The sequence below is a fragment of the Ornithorhynchus anatinus genome, chromosome 1, assembly GCF_004115215.2.
Source record: "Ornithorhynchus anatinus isolate Pmale09 chromosome 1, mOrnAna1.pri.v4, whole genome shotgun sequence".
Classification (NCBI taxonomy): domain Eukaryota; kingdom Metazoa; phylum Chordata; class Mammalia; order Monotremata; family Ornithorhynchidae; genus Ornithorhynchus; species Ornithorhynchus anatinus.
In genome coordinates, this window is record NC_041728.1 from 168,670,658 (window position 1) to 168,692,340 (window position 21,683).

A 21,683-nucleotide genomic window follows, 5' to 3' on the forward strand; every position below is an offset into this window, starting at 1 on the left:
CCCTCCTCCAGGAGGCCTTCCCAGACTGAGCCCTCCCTTTACCTCTGCTCCTCCTCCCCTCCTTATCGCCCCGACTCCCTCCCTCTGCTCTACCCCCTTCCCCTCCCCACAGCACTTGTGTATATTTGTACCTATTTATTGCTCTATTTATTTTACTAAGGATGTGCATTTATCTATCGTTCTATTTATCTATTTTGATGGTATTGATGCCATCTTGTTTCGTTTTGTTCTGTCTCCCCCTTCTAGACTGTGAGCCTGTTGTTGGGTGTGGACTGTCTCTCGAATTGTCCTTTCCAATCACTTAGTACAGTGCTTTATACACAGTAAGCATTCAGTAAATATGATTGAATGGATGAATGAAATCTATTATTATTACTATCATTAATAATATTATTACAGCATTATTTTGCTCAGGCTTTCCATTTCTTTCAATGATTTAGTTTTTTAATGTTATTCTTAAGCACTTACTACGTGCCAGACACTGTACTAAGCTCTGGCGTAGATACAAGGAAATCAATTTGGAAACAGTTTGAGCCCCACACAGGGCTCACGGTCTTATTAATCCCCATTTTACCGATGAGGTAAATGAGTCTCAGGGAAGTGAAGTGATTTGCCCAAGGTCACACAGCAGACAAGTGGTGGAGCTGAGATTAGAACCCAGGTCCTTCTGATTCCTACCCCTTGCTCTATCCACTAGGCCATGCTGCTTCTCTACTCCTAATTAATAGGTCTTCTAGAAATCATCAGCAAGATAGGTGACTGAAAAAAGGCCTCCAGTGACCCATTTTCCAGGTCATTACCATAGTCCAGCAGGGCAAGAGCACATGACTGGGAGTCAGGAGCCCTGAGTTCTAATCCTGACTTTTCCATTTATGTGCTATAATAGTTCTGGGGCAAATCACTTGACTACTCTGTGCCTCCGTTTCCCATCTGTAAAATGGGAATCAAATATTTGCTTCCCTTCTCCTTAGAGAGTGGGCCCTATAAGGGAGAGAGAGTCTGTTTCATCTGATTTTTTTAATGGTAATTGTTTAGTGCTTATAATGTGCCAGTCACTGTACTAAGCACTTGGGTAGGCACATGCTAATAATAACGATGGTATTTGTCAAACCCTCACTAGGTGCCAAGCACCGTTCTAAGCACTGGGATAGATACAGGGTAATCAGGTCGTCCCATGTAGGGCTCACAGTCGGAGTCTCCATTTTACAGATGAGGTAGCTGAGGCACAGAGGAGTTAAGTGACTTGCCCAAGGCCACACAGCAGACAGGTGGTGGAGCTGGGATTAGAACCCACGACCTACGACTCCCAAGCCCGAGCTACTTCCACTAAGCCACGCTGCTTCTCTTAGGCCACAGTCCACTTTCCACATGGGGCTCACAGTTTTAATCTACATTTTACAAATGAGGTAACTGAGGCACAGGGAAGTTAAGTGACTCTCCCCAGGTCACACATCAGATGAGTAGCGGAGCTGGGATTAGAACCCGGGTCCTTTCGATTCCCAGACCTGTGCTCTATCCACTAGACCACGATGCTTCTCTAATTGTATATAACGCTGATTATATTCCATTTACCCCAGAGCCTAGCACAGAGCTTGGCACATAGTAAGCACCTAAGAAGGGCCAAAACTGTTATCATGAAGAGCACATTAACAAAGGACTAGCTTTGCAAGCGGGTCCGCCTACTTTCAATCACCTTGACGGTGAGGCAAAAATTCAAAGGAAGATGGAGTTTTTGGGGTGCCACACTCCATCTCGACACAGACTGAGCCCCACTATTCCTCATCTCCCAGTCCCTCCTGCTTCGTCCTGACTTGCTCCCTTTGCTCTTCCCCCCTCCCAGCCCCACAGCACTTATATACATAGCTGTCATTTTATTTATTTGTATTGATGTTCTTCTCCCCAGCTCTATAATAATAATAATTAATTATATTAATGTTAATAACAGTGAGAAGCAGCGTGGCTCAGTGGAAAGAGCGCGGGCTTGGGAGTCAGAGGTCACGGGTTCTAATCAAGGCTCCGTCACTAGTCAGCTGTGTGACGTTGGGCAAGTCGCTTAACTTCTCTGTGCCTCAGTTACCTCATCTGTCAAATGGGGATTAAAACTGTGAGCCCCACGTGGGACAACCTGATCACCTTGTATCCCCCAGCGCTTAGAACTGTGCTTTGCACATAGTAAGTGCTTGACAAATACCACAATTTATTTTTTATTTTTAATAATGTTGGTATTTGTTAAGTGCTTACAATGTGCAGAGCACTGTTCTAAGCGCTGGGGGAGATACAGGGTAATCACGTTGCCCCACGTGGGGCTCACAGTCTTCATCCCCATTTTATAGATGAGGGAACTGAGGCCGAGAGAAGTGAAGTGACTTGTCCACAGTCAAGACTGTGGGCTCTAGACTGTAAACTTGTGGTGGGCAGGGAATGTCATCATTTATTGTTGTATTGCACTTTCCAAGTGCTTAGTACAGTGCTCTACGCTCAATAAATATGACTGAATGAATGAATCTCATAATAACGTGGGCTAGCTCATAGACTAGGAGGGTTTTATTGGTTGTGGGGGTCCCTTTTTCAAGGATAAATATACACACACACAACACACACGGTGATGGACATCCTCATTCTGAAGGAGCCACATCGGATTTGTGCTGGGTTTAGTAAATCAGTGAATGATGATTTTATGTGCAGAGCGCTAAGCACTTGGGAGAGTACAGTCCAACAGAATTAGCAGACCTGTTCCCCACCCCTGAGGAGCTTCCAGTCCTCGATCGCAGTAAATGGGAGAAGAAACACAGTGGGAAGAAATCCTTGGAGAATAACAAGGCGAACAAAGCAACGCCGTGCCATCATATTGGAGGAGCCGCATGGCGTAGTGGATGGAGAACGGACTGTGAGCCGATCACTGGGCAGGGATTGTCTCTATCTGTTGCCGAATTGTACATTCCAAGCGCTTAGTACGGTGCTCTGCACATAGTAAGCTCTAAATAAATACTATTGAATGAATAATTGAACGGGCCTGGGAATCAGAAGGCCATGGGTTCTAATCCCAGCTCTGCCACTTGTCAGCTAGGTGACCTCGGGCAAGTCATTTCACTTCTCTGGGCCTCAGTTACCTCATCTGCAAAATGGGGAAGGAGACTGTGAGCCCCACGTGGGACAGGGACTGTGTCCAACCCGATTTGCTTGTAATAATAATAATAATAATGATAGTATTTGTTAAGCGCTTACTATGTTCCAAGCACTATTTTAAGCACTGGGGGGATACAAGGCAATCAGGTTGTCCCACGTGGGGCTCACAGTCTTAATCCCCAATTTCCAGATGAGGTAACTGAGGCCCAGATAAGTGAAGTGACTTGCTCGAAGTCACACAGCTGACAAACTGTGATTAGAACCCACATTCCCTGACTCCCAAGCCCGGGCTCTTTCCACTGAGCCACGCTGCTTCTCTTGTATCCACCCCAGCGCTTGGTACAGGGCCTGGCACTTAGTAAGCCCTTAACAAACACCCTAATGATTTTATGCCAAAGAGAAGGGATCGAGAAACAGTTAGCTAATTATCTGTTTTTCCATTAGAGAAGGCCAATAAATAGGTTTGGGAGTTTGGGAGGAATGGTTACTGTTTGGAGCCACTAGGGGACATGGAAGTGCTTCCCTGCCCCGAAGCACCACGTCTGACGATGAAGCAATTCCCACCACGCTTCTCTAGTGGTGGGGCAGACCTGCGAATAATAATGTTCATTCAGTCAGTCAGTCAGTCAGTCAATAGTATTTATTGAGCGCTTACTATGTGCAGAGCTCTGTACTGAGCGCTTGGAATGGACAAATCAGTAACAGAGACAGTCCCTCCCCTCTGACGGGCTTACGGTCTAATCGGGGAAGACAGAGATGAACAATAGCAATAAATAGAATCAGGGGGATGAACGTCTCATTAAAACAACGGCAAATAAATAGAATCAAGGTGATGTACATCTCTTTAACAAAATAAATAAGGTAATGAAAATATTCATTCAGTCGTATTTATTGAGCGCTTACTGTCTGCAGAGTACTGTACTCAGCGCTTGGAAAGGACAAATCAACAATAAACAGTGCCATTCCCTGCCCACAATGAGCTCAAGTATTTATTGAGCCCTTACTGTCTGCAGAGCTTTGTACTAAGCGCTTGGAAAGGCCAATTCAACAATAAACAGTGAAATTCTCTGCCCACAACGAGCTCAAGTATTTATTGAGCACTTACGGTCTGCAAAGCACTGTACTAAACGCTTGGAAGGGCACAATGAAGCAACAGAGAAACACATCCCCTGCTCATAAGAAGCTCACAGTCTAAAGGGGGAGATGGACGTTAACATAAATAAATGAATAAATAAATTACAGATATATATCGAGAAGCAGCATGGCTTAGTGGATAGAGCACGGGCCTGGGTGTCAGATGGTTAGGGGTTCTAATCCGGGCTCTGCCACTTGTCAGCTGTGTGACCTTGGGCAAGTCACTTTGCTTCTCTGGGCCTCAGTTTCTTCATCTGTAAAATGGGGATTAAGAATTGAGCCCCACATGAGACAGGGACTGTGCTCAACGTGAGTAACTTGTATCTACCCCAGTGTTTAGACCAAGGGCTTGGCACATAATAAGCCCTTAAAAAGTACCATTATTATTATAGCTCTCAAAATCATAATCTCCATCTTCTAGATGAGGTAACTGAGGCCCAGAGAAGTTAAGTGACATGCCTAAGGTCACACGGCAGACAAGTGACAAAGACGGGATTAGAACGCAGGTCCTTCTGACTTGCATTACATTATACTCTCCCAAGAGCTCAATACAGTGCTCTGCACATGGCAGATTCTCAATAGATACCATTGGTCGATTGATTTACTGACCCCTGACGATGGCCCTCTAGACTTTAAGCTCATTGTGGTCAGGGAATGTGTTTGACTGAATTCATTCAGTCGTGTTAGTGAGCACTTACTGTATGTAGAGCACTGTACTAAGCGCTTGGGAGAGTACAATATACCAATAGACAGACACATTCCCTGCCCACATTGAATTTATAATAATGTTAATAATGTTGGTATTTGTTAAGCGCTTACTATGTGCAGACCACTGTTCTAAGCGCTCGGGTAGATACAGGGTCATCAGGTGGTCCCACGGGAGGCTCACAGTCAATCCCCATTTTACAGATGAGGTAACTGAGGCACAGAGAAGTTAAGTGACTTTCCCACAGTCACACAGCTGACAAGTGGCAGAGCAGGGATTCGAACTCATGACCTCTGACTCCCAAGCCCGTGCTCTTTCCACTGAGCCACGCTGCTTCTCATCGCCACACTGCTTCTAGAGCAGGGGAGACAGACATTAATATAAATAAATGACAGATATGTACATAAGTGCTGTGGGGCTGGGAGAGGGGAAGAGGAAAGGAGGCAAGTCAGGGTGACGCAGAAGGGAGTGGGCGAAGAGGAAAGGGGGAGCTTAATCAGGGAAGGCCTCCTGGAGGAGATGGGCCTTCAGTAAGAACCTGATTGCGGGGAGAGTCATTGTCGGATTTGAGGAGGAAAGGTCTTCCAGGCCAGAGGTGGGACGTGGGCGAGGGGCCGGCGGAGAGGTAGGATGAGAAGCAGCGTGGCTCAGTGGAAAAAGCACGGGCTCTGGAGTCAGAGGTCATGAGTTCGAATCCCAGCTCTGCCACTTGTCAGCTGTGTGACTGTGGGCAAGTCACTTAACTTCTCTGTGCCTCAGTTACCTCATCTGTAAAATGGGAATTAGGACTGTAAGCCCCACGTGGGACAACCTGATTCCCCTGTGTCTCCCCCAGCGCTTAGAACGGTGCTCGGCACATAGTAAGCGCTTAACAAATACCAACATTATTATTATTATTATGAGCCTGACGCCGTAGCCTCCCAGCTCTGGGAGGGTTACTGCACGTTGCTTCTCAGGAAAATGCCTCTTCCTGGCATTTTCATGGGCATATTCTATCCCAGTGTGTCAGACGGGGAGTTTGACGATGCCCTGGAGTAACTGCCTGAATTCATGAACAGTCCAGATGAAAATTTGACTACAGCAATGATTGTAAATTTCATCCCTGCCATCTTTTTTCTACAGTGGTATTTGTTAAACTCTCACTATATTTCAAGCACTATTCTAAGTGCTGGAATAGATGCAAGGTAATCAGGTTGGACACAGTCCCCGTCCAACATGGGCTCACAGTCTTAGTAAGAGGGGGAACGGGTATTGATTCCCCATTTCCCAGTTGAGGAAACTAAGGTGCAGAGAAGTTAAGGGACTTGTCCAAGGTCACAAAGCAGGCAAGTGGTGGAACCGGGCTTAAAACCCTGTTCCTCTGGGTGCCAGGCCCGTGTTTTATCCGATGAGCCCACTGAGTGCTAGGTAATAATAACAACAATAATAATGATGGTATTTGTTAAGTGCTTACTACGTGCCAAGCACTGTTCTAAGCACTGGGGTAGATACGAGGTCATTACGTTGTCCCCCGTGGAGTTTACAGTCTTAATCCCCATTTTACAGATGAGGGAACTGAGGCACAGAGAAGTGAAGTGACTTGCGCAAAGTCACACAGTTGATCAGTTGCGGAGCCGGGATTCGAACCCGTGACCTCTGACTCCCACGCCCGGGCTCTTGCCACTAAGCCACATTGCTTCTCTATTGTTCTAAGCACTTGGGAGAGTAAAGCAGTAGCAGGATAGAGATCAAGAAGCCCTCAAAAAGCTTACAGTTTAGTGGTGCAGAGAGAACAGACATAAAATAGAAACAAATAATGAAAGCGGGAGGAAGAACTAAGGATAGAGCAGGGGACAACATAAACATACCAGGATGAAACAGCTGAATAAATAAGTATACAGTTCAATATATAAACCAAAGAAACATTTTGCCTGTCTCTGTCTCACCTGCCAAGAAAAATTATTGGAATGAATGAGATGAGAGTGGTACACTCATTAATAATAATAATAGTATTTGTTAAGCACTTATTATGTGTCAGGCACTGTTCTAAGAGCTGGGATAAATAGAAGCTGATCAGCTTGAACACAGTCCCTGTCTCACATGGGGCTCACAGTCTTAATCCCCATTTTACAGACGAGGGAACTGAGGGATAGAGAAGTAAAGTGACTTGCCCCTGGTCACACAGCAGACAAGACGGAGAGCTGGAATTAGAACCCAGATCCTTCTGACTCCTAGGCTTGTGGTCTATCCACTAAGCCATACTAATTCTGCTAGAATACATGGTTTTTCACTCTGCATTTTGGCTAGAATGTGACGGCAAAATTAGGAAATTTCCTCCAACCGCAAGCATCTGTTTGAAAACAGCACGAAGTCCCATTAGAAAAAAACAACCGTGTGTGAGCGTGTGGAGTCAGGCACAGGGTGACAGCTACATGCAGTTTTGCAAGTCTGCGTTCATTGTGTTGCACAAAACTTGGCATACCTTTTTAGCTGAAGTCGACCAATTCCTTTAAAATATCTTTCCAAAATCCAATTGTCCCGAGATAGCCGAGATGAATATAACTGATCAATCGACCATATTTATTGAGAGTTTACTGGGTACAGAGCACTGTACGAAGCTCTCGGGAGAGGACAGTACAACCGTAGGATCAGACAGTTTCCCTGACCGTAACGAGCATACGATACCTAGAATATTGCATCAATCAATGAATGAATTAATCTAGAACATTCATTGAGAATTTATGTGCAGAGTAGCTTCCTAAGCAAGCATTTGGGAAAATTCACAAGGCGGGAGGAGTAATAGTATTTATTAAACTCTTACCGTTTGTAGAACCCTGTACTAATCGCTGGGAGGGAATACCCAGATGGGAAGCAGCGTGGCATAGTAGAGAGAGCATGGCCCTGGTCCTGGGTTCTAATCCCAGCTCCTCTCCATGTCTGCTGTGTGGCCTTGGTCAAGTCACTTCACTTCTCTGGGCCTCAGTTACCTCATCTGTAAACAAATGGGGACTGAGGGTGTGAGTCCAATACGGGACAGGGACTCTGTCCAACCTGATTAACTTGTGGAGAGAGAACAGAGAACAGAGGACGTTATTAAGAGAACAGTGCTTGGCACGTAGTAAGCACTTATCAAGTTCTATAATAAGAAGAATTAAATGTGGTCCCCGGGCCTCTGGAGCTCACAGTCTAAAAGAAGGGATAGAAAAGGACTGGAAAACCTGTAGAGAATGGGAACCATTAAATGGCAACCTCTTGTTTGCTGCATTGCCTTGGGCAAGTCATTTAACCTCTCTGTGCCTCAGTCCCCTCATCTGTAAAATGGGAATTAAGACTGTCAGCCCCATGTGGACAGGGACTCTGTCCAACCTGATTAGCTTGTATTTATCCTAGCGCTTAGTACTGTGTCTGGAACATAGTAAGCACTTAACAAGTACCATAAAAGAATAAAGAAAACAAACAACCCAAATGATCAAGCAGCTGGAGCAACTTCTCTCCTGAAGAAGGCCCTGTGCATAATCTGCATTTTTTCCGTTGGGTATCATTGTTTTGGTGCTCTGTAACGGATATTTACTCAAATATAAGCAATGAAAGAGTAAAATTTTATTAAGCCAATTTGAGTAGCCAATTTGAGTAGCCTGGCACAACTGTTTTACATGCAATTAATAATCTAACCTAATTTACAGCTTAACCAGTAACTAATTTAGTTCCTTTTAAAAAGGAAATGAAAAAGAAGAATGATGCTGTGTTCACTAGAAAGGATATTAACCACAAATCTTTCATCCAACAGTAGTTTCAAGCTATCCTTCACTGCCTAAGCTTTGTTTCCAGTGAATTCCTGGCAAAAACCATTGAGCAAAATGCCTTTTTCCTACAGTATTGCTTCACCTGTAAATGAGAATTAACTGCCTGTAAATGACAGTGGAATTTAATGAGGTATGCTCAGTGTCTGTCTCTAGACTGTAAGCTTGTCATGGGCAGGGGCTGTGCCTGCTAATTCTGTTGTACTCTCCTAAATGCGTAGTCCAATGCTCTGCACATAGTAAGTGCTCAATAAATGATAATAATGTTGGTATTTGTTAAGCACTTACTATGTGCCGAACACTGTTCTAAGCGCTGGGATAGATACAGGGTAATCAGGTTGTCCCACGTGAGGCTCACAGTTAATCCCCATTTGACAGATGAGGTAACTGAGGCCCAGAGAAGTGAAGTGACTTGCCCACAGTCACACAGCTGACAAGTGGAAGAGCCGGGATTCGAACTCATGACCTCTGACTCCCAAGCCCGTGCTCGTTCCACTGAGCCACGCTGCTTCTCAATAAATACACCGACTGATTGTTATACAAGCATCTGATACATGGATAAGTTATATTTTATTTAAGGGAACTGATTTGTTGATCCAGAGACTGGAGTCTGGATAGGAAAATGTGTGTGTGTGTGTGTATGAACAGGAGAGGGATCGTATTTTTCTGCACTTGTGTGCGTAACAGATTCATACTGAGACAGATAGTATTTCTAAAATGGCTGCCAGCCAAATCATCCACAAGTGAATGTCAAAATACAGTTCATATTGTGAATCTGCTAGCCTTGTCAGATAAGTTATCTTCCCTTTCACTGGAGCCAAACCAATTTTCTCTTGAAGGAAAAAGTTCTTAGATTTCAATCCATCAAAATCCCCTCACGCATGGAGATTAAACTTCCAACCGCTCCGCTTCTTCCCGGCTCTCCACTGCTTCCTCCCTTGCCAGTTCCCCACTCACAATCCAATCTCGGTCGCTCAACAGTGGGTCAATCTATCAAGGCTTTTGTCTAGGTCATCAGCAAATGAAAAGAAAACACTTCATCTTTCGCTCGCTGTGGCCAGGGAATGGGTCTGCCAAGTCCGTTACATTGTAATATTGTACCCCCCAAGCTTGAATCCTCCACACATAGTAAACAATAAATACGAATAATTAATTGATCGGTTGGTTGACTGATTATTGGTTTGGGTCTGCCCAGTTGAACTAACAGTCCACTATGGGGATACTTGGAGAGGTGGTATTTTCTTAGTCAAGAAGCAGCATGGCACAGAGCACGAGCCTGGGAGTCTGAAGGTCACGGGTTCTAATTCCAGCTCTGCCACTTGTCTGTTGTGTGACCTTGGGCAAGTCGCCTAAATCCGCTGTGCTTCACTTACCTTATCTGTAAAATGGGGATTAAAACTGTGAGCCCCACGTGGGACAACCCGATTACCTTGTATCCATCACCTGATTACCTAGTATCCACCACCTGATTACCTAGTATCCACCCCAGTGCTTAGAACAGTGCTCGGCAGATAGTAAGTGCTTAATAAATACCATAATAATAGTATTATTATTATTATTATTAATCCCTATTTTACAGTTGAAGTAACTGAGGGCCAGGGAAGTGAAGTGACTTGCCCAGGGTCATACAGCAGACAAGCGGAGGAGCAGGGACTAGAACCCAGGTCTTCCTCCCACACCCGTGCTCAATCCACAGTGTTCCTGCTCTCTTCTGCATCACCTTTGCACTTGGTTTTGGTCTCTCCCTCAGCCCCACAGCACTTAACATCCACATCCATAACTGATTCATTTATATTAATGTCTGTCTCCCTGTCTGGATTGTAAGCTCACTGTGGGCAGGCAATGTGCTAATTCTGTTGAACTGTACCCTTCCAATCACTTACTGCAGTATTCTGCACACAGTAAGTGCTCAATAAATAATAATAATTGTGGTATTTGTTAAGCACTGACTATTTGCCAGGCACTGTACTAAGCGTTGAGGTGGATACAAGCAAATCAGGTTGGACACGGTCCCTGTCCCACATGGGGCACACACTCTTAATCCGCGTTTTATAAATAAGGGAACTGAGGCACAGAGGAGTAAAGTGACTTGCCCAAGGTCACACAGCAGACATGTGGCAGAGCTGGGATTAGAACCCAGGTCCTTCTGACTCCCAGGCAACACTCTTTCTACTAGGTCATGTCGTTTCTCAAATAATGATTGACTGATGGATCGATTGTTCAGGGCACTTCACTGGCAGGGCTGGTCCGCCTGACCTGGGGTGCTTCAGAGGTGGGAAAGAGATCACAGGGAACAGAATCAACGACCAAAGCTTTTCAGCAGGATCCTTTCCAGCGTCTCGCTCGACGCTGATACACTTTGGATCCCCTTACAGTTCAGTTAACTGGGGAAATCAGCCAAAGATTTAACCAGGCCGAGTTTTACCTTGCGGTACGATGAGATTGAAAATAGACCATGTGGCAGTTGGCTGGAACTTTGATAAAAGGTCTCGTAGTGAGACCTTCCACGGAAGGAGGCAGTGATAAACCATTTCCATAGTTGTAAAAAGAAAAGTCTATGGATCCACTACCAGAACGATTGCAGGTGGAGGTGGGGCGTTCGGGGACAGATGTGTCCCTGGCGTCTCAATGGGTCGGAGACGGCTTGACGGCATAAGACGAGACAAGTGAGCCCTTCATTATAAAGACACTCTTTTCTATTCATTTTCTTGGGAATTATCCCCCCGCTGCAACCATGCGCTGTGCATTGTCTCTATCCGTTGCTGAATTGTACATTCCAAGCGCTTAGTACAGTGCTCGGCACGTAGTAAGCGCTCAATAAATGCTATCGAATGAATGAATGAATCTGCTTTGTTTCCGGCTGACCTGATGCCAGATCCAGGATTAAATAAGAAAACGAGAGTCCTCGCTTCACAGACTTCATTGGCTAAAGTGGACGACTTGAAAGAAGGGTTAGGAAACCAGATGAGGGATCTGAGGCACAGAGAAGTGAAGTGACTTGCCCACAGTCACACAGCTGACAAGTGGCAGAGCCGGGATTTCCAAGCCCGTGCTCTTTCCACTGCAGCCAGTGGAAAGAGCCCTGGCCTGGGAGTCTCCGAGCAAGAGATCCTAATCTCTGCTGTGTGACTTGGGCAAAGTCACTTCACTTCTCTGGGCCTAGCTAGTTTCTCCACGTCGAAAACGAGGATTCAGTGCCTCTTCTCCCTCCCTCTTAGACTGCGAGGCAGGGACCGGGTTTGACTGCGTTATCTTGTATCCACCCCGGTGGTTAGTATAGTTCTTGGCACATGGTAAGCACTTTTAAAATGCCATGATTATTAGGCAGCGAGCTCCACATGAGGTAGGGTTTGTGTCCAACCCAACTATGTTATATCTACCTCAGGGCTTAGTTCAGTGTTTGAAACATAGTAAGTGCTTAACAAATTCCGCTATTATTACTCTTTCTTCTGGAGTCCCAGAGGACCCCCCCCACTCATCGTTCTCCTGCTTCTAACAAAGCTCTCTTTTAAGGGTGAAGAAGCAGTGTGGACAAGTGGATAGCGCACAGGAATCAGAAGGACCTGGGTTAATAATAATAATAATAATAATAATAAAGGTATTTGTTAAGCGCTTACTATGTGCCAAGCACTGTTCTAAGCGCTGGGGTAGATACAAGCTGAACCACGTGAAGACAGCTCACAGTCTTGTTGACTGATTGATGCTTCTCCCGGAGAACGCTGACCCTTCCCGCTTTAAATCGCCTCACAACAATCCATCCGTAAAGACATTCATTAATGGCAAGCGTTCAAAAATAGCCAATCTCGCCAAGCTTCCCTTCAAAGAGGAAGCCAGGATTCTCTTTCACAAAGAAACAGACGACTGCCCACACTGCACATCAACTACAGGCCTTTTTTTCTGGTGTCTGTTAAGCGTTTACTGTGTGCCAGGCACTGTTCTGAACGCTGGGGTGGAAATAAGTTAATGAGGTTGGACACAGTCCGTGTCCCACATGAGGCTCACAGTCTTCATCCCCATTTTACAGATGAGGTCGCTGAGGCACAGAGAGGTTAAGTGACTTTTCAAGGTCACACAGCGAACAAGGGACAGAGCCAGGATGAGAACCCAGAAACAGCGTGGCTTAGTGGAAAGAGCCCGGGCTCGGGAGTCAGAGGTCATGGGTTCGACTCCCGGCTCTGCCACTTGTCAGCTGTGTGACCGTGGGCAAGTCACTTCACTTCTCTGTCCCTCTGTTACCTCATCTGCAAAATGAGCCTTGAGAGTGTGAGCCTCACGTGGGACTGTCTGGTTACCCTGTATCTACCCCAGTGCTTAGAACAGTGCTCTGCACATAGTAAGTGCTTAACAAATACCAACATTATTATTACTGGGGGAGTATAATATAAATACAGTGGAAGCATGTGAGTGGGGCAGAAAGAGGGAGAGCAAGAAGAGACTAAGGTGTAGGCTGAGAGCCAAGATGGAAGAAGAAAGGACAAGCAGACAGATTCAGCATTCCATCGGGTACCGTAAACCAAAAGTACTAGAGTCTCTCTCAATCAATCATCAATCATTGGCACTTATTATGAATAATAATGATAATCATAATGATGTTATGGCATTCGTTAAGCACTTACTATATGCCAAGCACCATTCTAAGCCCTGGGGTAGGTACAAGATAATCAGGTGGTCCCACTGGGGCTCATAGGCTTAATCCCCATTTTCCAGATGAGGTAACTGAAGCACAGAGAAGTTAAGTGATTTGCCCAAAGTCCCAGAGCTGACAAGTGGCAGAGCCGGGATTAGAACCCACGACCTCCGACTCCCAAGCCGGTGCTCTTTCCACTGAGCCACGCTGCCTCCGTGGGCGAAGCGCCGTTCTAAGCACTAGAGTAGATTCGAGCTAATCAAGTTGGACACAGTCCCTGTCCTCCTTGGGGCTCACAGTCCTAATCCCCATTTTACAGATAAGGAAATCAAGGCTCAGAGAAGTGAAGTGACTTAATAATAATAATAATGTTGGTATTTGTTAAGCGCTTACTATGTGCACAGCACTGTTCTAAGCGCTGGGGTAGACACAAGGGAATCAGGTTATCCCACGTGGGGCTCACAGTCTTAATCCCCATTTTACAGATGAGGTAACTGCGGCACAGAGAAGTGAAGCGACTCGCCCAAAGTCACACAGCTGACGAGTGTCAGAGCCGGGATTCGAACCCATGATCTCTGACTCCAAAGCCCGTGCTCTTTCCACTGAGCCACGCTGACTTGCCCAAGGTCTCACACCCAGCAGACGAGTGGCAGGGCTGGGATTAGAACCCAGGTCCTTCTGACTCCCAGGCCTGTGCCCTATCCGGGAGGCCACGGCGCTTTCTTGAGCCCTTACTGTGTACAGAGCACCTTACTAAGCGCTCGGGAGAGTGCGACACAACAGAAGGAGCAGACGCGTTCCCTGCCCTCTTGCTCCGCAGAACTGCCTGCCACGAAGCGGTGCCCGGTGCCAAGGTCAGGGTTATGAAGGGAGTGGGTGAGAGGGCAGAGGGGCCCCCCGAGAAAAGGGAAGGAGACGGGGCGGGGGCTGGGACTTCTGGAATCTCCCTCCCGTCCCCCGCCGCCTCGGTGGTCGGCTTCGCCGCCCGCCGCCAGGCCCTATTCTCGGCCAGTGACTCGGTTCACGTACTCTGAATGATGCATACGGCGCCGAGTGAAACGGAAACCTAAATCGATCTTCTCCTTCTCGTTTTAAAAGCGACAGCGTCCGCGCGACTGAGGAAATGGATACTTCCCCCTCCAAGCGACACCCGGCGAAGAAACGGGTAAAGATCCACCCCAACACGGTGACCGTGAAATATACCTCCCACTACCCTCAACCCGGAGAGGACGGCCACGAGGAGATCGACGAGGACTACGGGAGTTTCCTGGAGGACGATCCAAAGAAAGGACTGCTGAGCGAGACGAAAAGACAAGGCGGGACCTTCTTCGGAAGCACGGAGAGCCGGAGTCCTCCACCGCCGGAAGGCCCCGGAGCCAACGAGGTCGGCCGGCAGCTTCAGCGTTTGGCAGAGAGGAATCTCTTTCAATCCAGAAAGACTTGGATGGTGCTCTTCGGGTCCGCCCTGGCCCACGGGTGCGTGGCCCTCATCACCAGGCTGGTTTCCGACCGGTCTCGCGTGCCCTCCCTCGAGCTGATCTTCATCCGCTCCGTCTTGCAGGTGTTGTCCGTGCTCGTCGTGTGCTACTATCACGAGCCTCCCTTCGGGCCCCGGGGCTACCGCCTGCGCCTCTTCTTCTACGGGGTGTGCAACGTCATCTCTATCACCTGCGCGTACACGTCCTTCTCCATCGTGCCCCCCGGCAACGGGACCACCATGTGGAGGGCCACCACCACGGTCTTCAGCGCCGTCCTGGCCTTCCTGCTCGCGGACGAGCGCATGGCTCGCGTCGACGCGGCCGCCGTCGGCGGCAGCGTCTTGGGGGTCTGCCTGGTCACGATCCCCAACCTCGCGGACGACGGGAACTCCTCGCCGGGCGCTTGGAAGGCGGCCTTCGGATACACCATGACGGTGACGGCCGGCCTGACCACGGCCCTCTCCATGATCGTGTACAGGTCCATCAGGGAGAAGGTGAGCATGTGGACGGCCCTCTTTACCTTCGGGTGGACGGGGACGGCCTGGGGGGTCTCCACGATGTTCGTCCTCCAGGAGCCCATCGTTCCGCTGGACGGAGAGACCTGGGGCTACCTCATCGCCATCTGCCTCTGCTCGACCGTGGCTTTCTTGGGCGTCTATTACGCCTTGGATAAATTCCACCCGGCTTTGGTCAGCACGGTGCAACACCTGGAGATCGTGGTCGCCATGTTACTGCAGCTTCTGGTGCTGCGCATCTTCCCCAGTGCCTACGACGTAACCGGAGGGGCCGTCATCATGATCAGCGTCTTCGTCCTCGCGGGCTATAAGCTTTACTGGAGGAAGTTAGACAGGCAGGACTACCAGGAAATCCTAGATTCGCCCATCAAATGAGGGTCAGAGCGTGGTCTTCTCCGCCCAAACTCCGCACACTGCCGCGTCCCATCAGTCGTCGATCGATCCGTCGTCTTTCGTATCGTACGATCTAACGCCTATAGTATGTGAAATGATTGAAAAATATACAGATGTAGCAAAAGATTTATTCTCGTCTAATATATTAGAGGAACATATATTAAATAGAGTGACACGCTGTGGGATTTGGAGTCTTTTCTGTTATCGTTGCTAAGAGAAATCGGGATGCAAAGGTGGGCAGGTCTTCCCCTTAGTGTAGTAGGGAGAGTATTTATTAATCGCCTCCAGTGGGCAGATCACTGTACTGAGCACCGGAGAGAATACCCAGGTGGGAATCAGTTAAGTCCCTGTCCCTCAGAGGGCCCGTGAGCCCTGATTTTGAAGAGATGCTTATTAAATGGGATTTCAGGCAATCTGTAGTAGCAGCAGCAGCAGCATTTATTAAGCACACACGTAGTGAAGTGCACCGTACTAGACACTAAGAAGTAATAATAATAATGACGGCACTCGTTAAGCGCTCGGTTATGTACCAGGCACTCTACTGAGGTGCTGGGGTAGATACAAGTCGATCAGGTTGGACACAGTCCCTGTCCCACGTGGGGTTCACGGTCTCAATCCCCATGTGAGGGAACTGAGACACGGAGAAGTAAAGTGACCCGCCCAAGGTCACAAGGCAGACAGATGGAGGAGCAGGGATTAGAACCCATGACCTTCTGACTCCCGGGCCCGTCCGCTAACCACTACGCCGCGCTGCTTCTCACGCGATATCATAGGAAAGGCTCTCGGTCCCCGCTGCCCCGTGATTTTGGGGGTTGCTAAGGGACTGAACAACAACAGAGGGAAAGAGGTTGGAGGGGGGAGGGACGAGGTAAAATGAAAAGGAGTGTGGGACAAGATGGCGTTATAGAGCCTGGGGCATGTCGTGGGGATGTGAGCGAGAGTTCTGCGGAAATGTGGGGAGAGATCCAGTTCAGTAGCTGATCAGTCACCACCCTGAAGCAGGGACAGCATCGGAGAGCCGGGAGATGGAAGTTTACCCTCGGACCGTAAGCGCGTTATGGGCGGGAAACGTGTCGGTTATATCGTTATATTGTACTCTCCCAAGCGCTTAGTACGGTGCTGTGCGCTGCTCAATAAATATGACTGGCTGACTTTAAAGGATCATTCGGTTGCATTTATTATTCATTCAGTCGTGATTTTTAAGCGCTTATCGTGTGCAGAGCACCGTACTAAGCCCTCCAAGAAGGGTGGAGCGAATGAGAAGAGCGAGCAGGAAGGAAATGGAGAGAGATGGGGCAAATAAGTAACTAGGCCTCTCCGGGCAAGAGGCGGCAGGGCCGTTAGGACGAATCCCATTTGGCTCGCCTGCAACAGCGAGGAAAAGACACTCGGCTCCCTTAGGACGTATGTTTATGAGAGAGTGGCGGAGGCAGAGGCGGGAAAAATACGAGGAGGGAGACAGACGCAGAGAAGCCAAAACAGAAGACGACAGACCCTGAGGCGGACGTTCAGATACCCACGCGTTCAGATATCCATCATCAAAATCACTGTCATCTAAATTATTTGTGGAGAGTGCTCGCAAGCACACACACACACACTCACTCAAGCGTACAGTCTCCCAGAGACATAAATACACACCCACACCGATGTCTTAGACACCAAGTTAACTGGAAAAAGCAGCAGGAATAAGAGGAAGCGGGAGAATCGGTGATTAACGTTTCTTCAACGAGGCGTACTGTGTGCAGAGCGCTCTACCGGGCGCTTAGAGAAGCAGCGTGGCTCACTGGAAAAAGCCCGGACTTGGGAGTCAGAGGTCATGGGTTCGAATCCCTCCTCAGCCACTTGGCAGCTGTGTGACTGTGGGCAAGTCACTTAACTTCTCTGGACCTCAGTTCCCTCATCTGGAAAATGGGGATGAAGACTGTGAGCCTCACGTAGGACAACCTGATGACCCTGTATCTCTCCCAGCGCTTAGAACAGTGCTCTGCACATAGTAAGCGCTTAACAAATACCAACATTATTATTATTGTTATTAAGGGACGGGTCTACCTACTCTGGTGTAGTCTGCCAAGTGCTTAGTCCAGTGCTCTGCACACAGTAAGCTCTCTATAAATACGACCGAGTGATTGCTATGAGGGAAAAAACCCACTGGGAAGCAAAAGAACAGTGAAAGTGGATTTTGTTTCCACCGCCACTGAGCGACTGGAATTCCCAACGTGAAGGTCATAGGGATGGGCAAAGGTGGGAACCGGTGGCAGGGTTTCCCTTGCCAACCCTCGCTTGTCCACTTTGTCGCTTCCCGGCCCGGTGGGCTCCCTGTTATTACCACGCCCTCCGTCGCTGGCTTTGACTGATTTGCTCCCCGCACCAATTTCTCCTACGGGATCCACGCTCGGAATTTGCGCTGGTCCAGACAGTAATCACCGATCACTTGACCAATTGGAAAGATCAAGGGCCTGGGAGTTCAGAGGACCTGGGTCCCAATCCCGGTTCAGCCCCTCGTCTGCCGTACGACGTTGGAAAAGTCATTCAAGTTCTCCGTACCTCAGTTATCACAGCTGGGCAATGGGGATTGAGATTGCGATCCCCGTGTGAGACACAGACTGATATCTGCTTAGGACAGTGCCCGGCATGTAGTAAGCGCTTTACAAATGTCATTTGAAAAAAAGTAATCACCAGGATAGCAGCGGTAGTTTTAGGGATGTTTGTGTGGGTCGGTACATTTATCTCTATGAATGTGTGGTCACTGCGTGTGTTTAGTGTGTGTTTGTGTGTGTGCGGTAATAATAATTGTGGTATTTGTTAAGCGCTTACTATGTACCAGACGCTGTACTAAGCACTGGGGTGGATACAAGCAAATTGTATATATATATATATCAATGATTCTATTTATCTATTTTGATGGTATTGATGCCTTACTACTTGTTTTGTTTTGCTTTCTCCCCCTTCTAGACTATGAGCCTGTTGTCGGGCAGGGATTGTCTCTATCTGTTGCCGAATTGTACATTCCAAGCGCTTAGTACAGTGCTCTGCACACAGTAAGCACTCGATAAATATGACCGAATGAATAAATGAATGGGTTGGACACAGTCCCTGTCCCACATGGGGCTCACAGTCTCAATCCCCATTTTCCAGATGAGGGAAATGAGGCACAGGGAAGGGAAGTGACTTGCCCAAGGTCACCCAGCAGACAAGTGGTGGAGCTAGGATTAGAACCCAGGACTTTCTGACTCCCAGGCCCGCACTCTGTCCACAGGGGTGTGTTCGTGGCATCTCCGTGAAGGCAGGCAGGCAGTTGGGGAGGGCATTTCCTTCCCTGCCTCTCACCATTCAGCCCCTTCCACTCCTGAGCGGTTGGGTTTCGGGGGGCAGCAACGCTGGCTGGAGAAGACTTGCTGGACTCTTTTGGGCTATGGCTACTGTGACACTTAGGGGAAGCCAGAAAGGGCTACACTGGGGCTAGGAGCCAACCACATCCTCTCTTGGAGCCAATCGGTCAGCTTAGAGATGGCCACCCAGGCCCTCATTTCTCCCCTATAATAATAATATTAATTGTGATATTTGTTAAGCGCTTACTATGCGCGAGGTGCTGTACTAAGCACTGGGGTGGATACAAGCAAATCGGGTTGGACGCAGTCCCTGTTCCTGCATGGGGCTCACGGTCTTAATCCTCATTTTACAGACGAGGTGACTGAGACACAGAGAAGTCAAGTGACTTGCCCAAGCAGCGTGGCTCAGTGGAAAGCGCCCGGGCTTTGGAGTCAGAGGTCATGGGTTCGAATCCCGGCTCTGCCACTTGTCAGCTGTGTGACTGTGGGCAAGTCACTTAACTTCTCCGTGCCTCAGTTACCTCATCTGTAAAATGGGGATTAAGACTGTGAGCCCCACATGGGACAACCCGATTCCCCTGTGTCTCTCCCAGCGCTTAGAACGTTGCTCTGCACACATAGTAAGCGCTTAACAAATACCAACATTATTATCACACACCGGACAGGTTGTGGAGCCGGGATTAGAACCCGTGACCTTCTGATGGCCAGGCCTGTGCTCTATCCATTACGCCATGCTGCTTCTCATTTGATTCCAACGTTGCTTATGCTCTCAGCTCTGTTCTCATTAAGAACTTGATATTCACCCCACCCCCAGCCCACCGGCATTCATTCATTCAACCATATTAATTGAGCGCTTACTATGTGCAGAGCACTGTACTAAGTGCTTGGAATGTACAATTCGGCAACAGATAGAGACAATCCCTGTCAATAACGGACTCACAGTCTAGACAGCATTTAAATACTCTCATACTCCCATACTCTCCCATTGCCCCATCAGTAATTTATTTTTACATCTGTTCCCACCTCTGCAGTCTGAGCTTCTTGAGGGCAGGGAAGATAATAATAATAATAATAATGGCATTCGTTAAGCGCTTACTATGTGCAAAGCACTGTTCTAAGCACTGGGAGAGATACAAGGTGATCGGATTGTCCCACGTGGGGCTCACAGTCTTAATCCCCATTTTAATAATAATGTTGGTATTTGTTAGGTGCTTCCTATGTGCAGAGCACTGTTCTAAGCGCTGGGGTAGATACAGGGTAATCGGGTTGTCCCATGTGAGGCTCACATTCTTAATCCCCATTTTACAGATGAGGTAACTGAGGCACAGAGAAGTTAGGTGACTTGCCCACAGTCACACAGTTGACAAGTGGCTGACACGTGGCAGAGCCGGGATTCGAACCCACCACCTCTGACTCCCAAACCCGTGCTCTTTCCACTGAGCCACGCCATTTTACAGATGAGGTAACTGAGGCACAGAGAAGTGAAGTGACTTGCCCAAAGTCACACAGCTGGCAAGCGACGGAGCTGCGATTAGAACCCATGACCTCTGACTCCCAAGCCTGGGCTCTTTCCACTGTGCCGCGCTGTCTGAATGAATGAATGGAAGATGTTTCCCGATTCTCTTGTACTGTCCATTCCCAGACACCTAGTACAGCGTTCCGCACACAATAAGCGCTCCAGAAATGCCGTGGATTGATAAGAGATCACTGATTATAGAAACTGAGTGAAAAAGGTGCCATTTGAATCTAATTATATGTATGACCAGATTTGGGAATAAAGTCAATAGATTGTCCCTGACTCCTTTCGACTTCCGCTTGGAGATTAAGGAGATAATGAAATGAATTAATTCTACCTGGCAAGGGAGGAGCCTCATCCCTGCTGACTCTTCCCAACCTCATTTGGGCTGGGCTCCTCCTCTGGGGAAGCAGCGTGGCTCAGGGGAAAAGAGGCTGGGCCTCGGAGTTAGAGGTCATGAGTTCGACTCCCGGCTCTGCCACTGGTCAGCTGTGTGACTGTGGGCAAGTCGCTTGACTTCTCTGTGCCTCAGTGACCTCCTCTGTAAAATGGGGATTAACTGTGAGCCTCACATGGGACAACGTGATGACCCTTTATCTACCCCAGCGCTTAGAACAGTGCTCTGCACATAGTAAGCACTTAACAAATACCACCATTATTATTATTATTATTTCCCGGGATCAGAGGAGGGATTGAAGGGATTGAATCCAGTTCAGTTCAATTCAGTCGTATCTATTGAGCGCTTACTATGTGCAGAGCACTGTATTAAGCGCTTGGGAGAATACAGTGTAATAATAGACACGTTCGGAAGAAGGGTGGCCTACCGGATAGAGCCCGGGCCTGGGAGCCAGAGGACCCCGGCTCGACCGCTCGCCTGCTGCGTGACCTCGGGCAAGTCACTTCACTTCTCTGGGCCTCGGTTTCCTTTGCTCCCTCCTACTTGGCTGTTGGCAAGAACAGCTTGAGAAGCCGCTTGAGAAGAACGGCTTGAGAAGCAGCGCGGCTCGGTGGAAAGAGCCCGGGTTTGGGAGTCAGAGGTCGTGGGTTCTAATCCAGCTCCGCCGCTTGCCGGCTGTGTGA

The 21,683-nt window shown here is 48.1% G+C and overlaps 1 protein-coding gene across 1 annotated transcript in view; it reads left to right on the top strand.

The window, feature by feature from the left end:
• SLC35G2 (solute carrier family 35 member G2) overlaps nt 1-15,941 on the top strand; it is a 41,380-nt gene extending 25,439 nt beyond the window's left edge. Inside the window, exon 2 of the mRNA XM_029056265.1 lies at nt 14,471-15,941. Coding sequence (XP_028912098.1) covers nt 14,496-15,740 — 1,245 coding nt within the window. The 5' untranslated portion in view covers nt 14,471-14,495 and the 3' untranslated portion in view covers nt 15,741-15,941. The remainder of the gene's footprint in view (nt 1-14,470) is intronic.
• Nucleotides 15,942-21,683: the final 5,742 nt, after the last annotated feature.